This window comes from Austrofundulus limnaeus, unplaced genomic scaffold (assembly GCF_001266775.1).
Source record: "Austrofundulus limnaeus strain Quisiro unplaced genomic scaffold, Austrofundulus_limnaeus-1.0 Scaffold2565, whole genome shotgun sequence".
Taxonomy (NCBI): Eukaryota; Metazoa; Chordata; class Actinopteri; order Cyprinodontiformes; family Rivulidae; genus Austrofundulus; species Austrofundulus limnaeus.
Window position 1 is genome coordinate 8,981 of NW_013954967.1, and position 4,787 is coordinate 13,767.

General features: G+C 45.0%; 1 protein-coding gene across 1 annotated transcript in view; it reads right to left on the reverse strand.

The window, feature by feature from the left end:
* Positions 1 to 283: 283 nt before the first annotated feature.
* Positions 284 to 4,787, reverse strand: part of flrt2 (fibronectin leucine rich transmembrane protein 2) — a 6,788-nt gene continuing 2,284 nt past the window's right edge. Inside the window, exon 2 of the mRNA XM_013999923.1 lies at positions 284 to 2,810. Coding sequence (XP_013855377.1) covers positions 409 to 2,388 — 1,980 coding nt within the window. The 5' untranslated portion in view covers positions 2,389 to 2,810 and the 3' untranslated portion in view covers positions 284 to 408. The remainder of the gene's footprint in view (positions 2,811 to 4,787) is intronic.

The following is a 4,787-nucleotide window of genomic DNA, read 5'->3' on the forward strand; positions in this document are numbered from 1 at the left end:
GGGGGGGCTTAAAACCTGTGGTTAGCAAAGGATCCCAGCCCTCTAAATTGCCCCTAACTTTTCCATGGCTGACAGTATGTTTGTCAGAAGCTACACGCAGGGTGCCGTGATTGTACAAATCCAGGTTCATGTACAGTACTGACCATTAAAACAACTTTTAAAACCCTGCTGGTTATAGAAAACAAACACTTCTATTTCTTTTTTGTCTAATGATAAAAAAGATAGCAGAGAATCCCACATTATTATCCACAGTATAAATTACATAGTAGACAGAACTTGTAAATATATATATATATATATTTATATATAGTACAGTTATATTTTACTAGAATTTTTTTGATTTTCTGTTTTCTACACAAACATGGTTTCTTAAARGTCTGTTTGGACAGCACTGTGCTGAGAGTTACATCACGTGTGGCAGAACTCTGCGCTGGGCACGTTGCTGCTCTTGCAGTAGGCTATGCTGTTGTTACTGAGGTGACAATCTCTAAATCCAATGCCCCCGTTGGGCGTGTATATGGGCTGAATACGGAAATCTCCCTTAAGCAGCTGCTCATTGTTCAGAGCCACTATCTGGAAACTGGTCTCAGTCATCTCCAGAATGGAGTTATCCTTCTTGGTCCCCGCCTCACAGTAGTCGTCTTTTCTCCGGCCGCGATTGTATTTCCACTTGTTTGAAGACGAACGGCTCTTCCTGTGCATGTGCCAGCAGAAGAGGCCCAACAACGTCACCAGGATGATCAGAACTGCCCCACCTATAATCCCGGCCATCAGCAGCGTAGAGTTGATGCTGTCCTGAGGCGCCTGCTCTTTGCCGGGAGGCTTAGTCGAAGGAGGCAGCTTGGTCCTGGCCTCGGAGCAAATAGTATCCTCTCCGGGCCTGTAGGAGTTAAAGCTGTCCAGAACGTGAACACAGATCCGATACACGGAGCGCGGCTCAAGGTTAGTGAGGCTGAGGTACCGCTGGTCCCCACTCACCGTCCTCTCCCGCATCCCTTCATTTATTTGGCTTTGGCCCCTTTTGACCCAAGTGACTTTGTAGGCCATAACTGTAAAATAAGAAACCCAGCTCACATCAATGTTGGTGGAGTTAACCACGTGGAAAGATATCTGAAGGGGGTCCTCATAGGGGGGAAGGGGCCCCGGGTTGTTATAGGTTGGATATAAAGGAGGGGAGGGGGAGTCAAAGTAGTAAGGGATGGATGTGGTGATGAGGGTGGAGATCATGGTGGTGATGGAGGTGGTGGTCGGTGGGGGTGGGGGCGTGGAGCGAAGTGTGGGCCAGGCTGGCTGGTCGGGATAAACCGGGCACTCAATATTATCAAGCGTGAGCTCTCTGATTGTCATGCCACGCACCTTATCTGGACTGGAGCACACAAACCCCCGGGCATTGATGAAGGACGGTAAAGACTTGAGCCACACCACCACCCACTTCACAGCACAGTCACAGCGCCAGGGGTTGTTGCGAACCATGAGATGCTTCAGGCTTGACAGGCCATCGAATACACCCTGTGTCAGAGTCTGAAGTTGGTTGTTAGATATATCCAGTTTTTCCAGCCTATTAAGGTCAGTGAAGGCTGCCACGGGGATCTGGTCTATCTGGTTTTCCTGCAGACTAAGTTTGACCAGTGACTGGCTGGGTAAGAGGGGCGGGGGAAAGGTAAGGGAATTGCGGGCCAGGGCCAGCTCACGCAGGGTGGAGAGATCCTGGAAGGTTCCTGGTGCAATACCCTCATCTGTCAACAGGTTCCCATCCAGCAGAAGGCGCTGCAGGCGCGTCACGTTCTGAAAGGCCTCCTCTGCTATTATAGCGATCCGGTTCTCATCCAACCGTAGCTCCTTCAAGTCCTCGGGAAGGCCAATTGGAACACTGCTCAAGTGATTTTTGGTGAGGAAAAGGAGTTTAAGGCTCAGRGCCTCCCTAAAAGCCCCTTCCTCCACCCCTACTGTGGAGATAGAGTTATCGTCYAGGTGCAGCTCCTCCAGTTTAGTCAACTGAGCCAGGGCTACTCTGGAAATAGTCTGAATGTTGTTCTCCTGCAGATGTAGGACCCTGGTGTTTTTGGGTAGATTGATAGGGAACTCATCAAGCTGGTTTCCATAGAGATACACGGTCTCAACCGAGACCAGATTGTGAAGTTCCACAGGGAAGCCAGCATTGTTGATCTGGTTGTTGTGAAGGTAGAGGACCTTGTAGCCGTCCTCTATCCCCAGAGGCACTGATGTCAGGCTGCGTTCATTGCAGTACACAAACGTTTTGTCACAACGACACTCTATTGGACAGGAAGCAATGGGGCTGAATTGCATTTGGAGGCTCAGTATTACAGTTAACCAGAACTGCAAGAATGAAGCCCAATCTTTACTCCAGGTTCCAACCAGACACTCCATAGTGAAAAAACAGAGAGAGAAAAGGAAAGGCAACAAAAAAAAAAAAGGAAATAAAATCAAAAAGGATATGATGTARGTATCCACCAAAAGCCAGAGCCACAAAAAGCCCACCTAGGAGAGTCTGGGAATGAAACAGTCAGCTGGAAGTGAAAACAAAGGGAGTAATCCTGTAAAATGCTAGTCCTCTGCTGAAGAGCGATGGTCTCATTTATGGTGTCCCGTCCTCTCACTGACTCCATCCATGCTGAGATATCAGACCATAGCCAGGGCTCTTCATTCGTTGCTCCACGCAGAGCTCAGCCAGGTCCAATTTGAAGACACGCAGCAGAAGGCCTCCGCAGGCGGCGCTCGCCTGTCCGTCACACACTGCTGGTCCCCGACCACCGCAGAGCCCAGAGGGGGTGACATTGGGATCCAGGGTCCTGTAAAGAAAACAAAGGAAAAGCTAAATAACTWTTTTCAGGAATAGTTTGTAAGTTGATGAAAAAAAAACAGCCCCTATTTTCTTCCCTTTTTTCCTCTTTATTTTACAGGCAACACACCCACACAAATCYGCCGTCGCTCTTTTTCCTCTCTTCTGAACAGAAAAAGAGATGCAACACATAAAGTCCACTGCTCGTCTGGAATTTTGCACAAAGTAAAAAAAAGGAGAAAAAAAAGAGTCTGATAAATATTCAAAACAGCTCTTACACATCCGGTTTCACAGAAATAAAGAAGGCTTTTATTTCCCCCACCACCACCCTCGCTCTATCAAAGGAGGTAATAGAGCACTGCAAGGACACACTCTTATGGATTCACAGGGCTGCTCAGCAACATCACTGTTGCCTAATGGAAAACAAGATAAAAAGAGATAAGGCTAATAAAGACATTGACTCTCTGAGTGCCAACATGGTTGTCTGAGATACTTCCCYATGAGATAAAAAAACAAACATGAAAAAATAATTTGCACCTGCTTTCATAGACAAAAAAAAAATCAAATCCAGCTGCTACGGCAGACGTTGTGGGCAGAGGCGCTGGAGTAAACACACAACTGCTTACAGTAAACACAGGCAACTGTTTTTGCTGGTGGCCTGCGGAGGAGCCTGTTATTAGGCTTCTATCGTCAAAACTGGAGATCTTAAGGGGGAACAACGGGATCGGCCATCGAGGAACGAAGATCCGTTCCTCCTCCAGTTGCAGAGATGAACACGAGCTGTCAACTAAAATCAGATTGTAAAATAATTTACACCCTCGGACTGTACTAAATAATTCATACAGGCTATTTTATAACATTAAAATCTTTGCACTAAACCACAAGGCTATTGGATCACTAGACACCCCTCTCCCCAGCCCCTCCAAACCACCACCAGATCCATTATTCCAATTTTTATGACCCATCACACACCTCCTCCTTTCTTCTCTACATGACTGAAAGATGGAGGCTGTCATCCGGAGCCTCCTCCCAGAGTCAGTGCTGGATGATGTGCGATGACGGGAACAAAGAGTAGAATGTTAATCACCAGATCAGCTGTGAATTTAGATCATCAACTGGTYGTCTGCAAACCACTATAGGCTCATGCGGAGCCACTTCCGGCCCACAATGTCATTCAGATTCCTTAAATCTGCATTGAACTTTGTATTCAATGCTATTGGACARGTTTTTATCTTTTCTCAGACCAAATAAAAATTTGGCTTCCCATTTCCAACAAACATTTTCCACTAGTATACAGAATGGATATACATACACTATTCCTGAAAATCAAGATATGAATGTGCAGTTATGACTCTGGAAWTAGATTATTCCCTCAAAAAATTACCAGACAATATATATATAATTTAAACAAATATTATAAAACTGACTAGGCTAACTAGAACTGAATCTTTCAACATTTTTAGCTTTTATTAAGACTTCATTAGTATTATTTTCTACCAAAAAAGKCCCAAAAGTGTTGGCTAAAGCTTGTATGATAAAATCACTATTTGCAAGTCACTCTCGAAAATATCCAATGTTTCCTCAGGTAATTCCTAGAGTCTCACTCCTATAGGAATATTTTTGATCAGTTTTCCCAATTCAGTTTATTTAAATTTGACTGTTGTTGCAGTCCTTCAGAACCTGTTTGAACTAGTTTTTTTGCAGTTCTACACTGATAAATGTGTATTTTTTTCCAGTATCCACCTTCTGTAAATTCAAAAACATTTGAGCCTAAATGTGATGTTTGCTGGGACTCCGAGTGAAAATTTGCACCATGTCTAAAACTCGTTCCCAAATAAGATAGTAGCTTTAGAAATATTTCGTTGACCCCTGCTGTTGTGTTTTGGAGGCTCCACTAAGTCCCACAATTCGATAAACTGACAGAAGTTTAGTTGTTTGTTTTGCGTGTGTGTGTGTGTGTGTGTGTGTGTGTGTGTGTGTGTGTGTG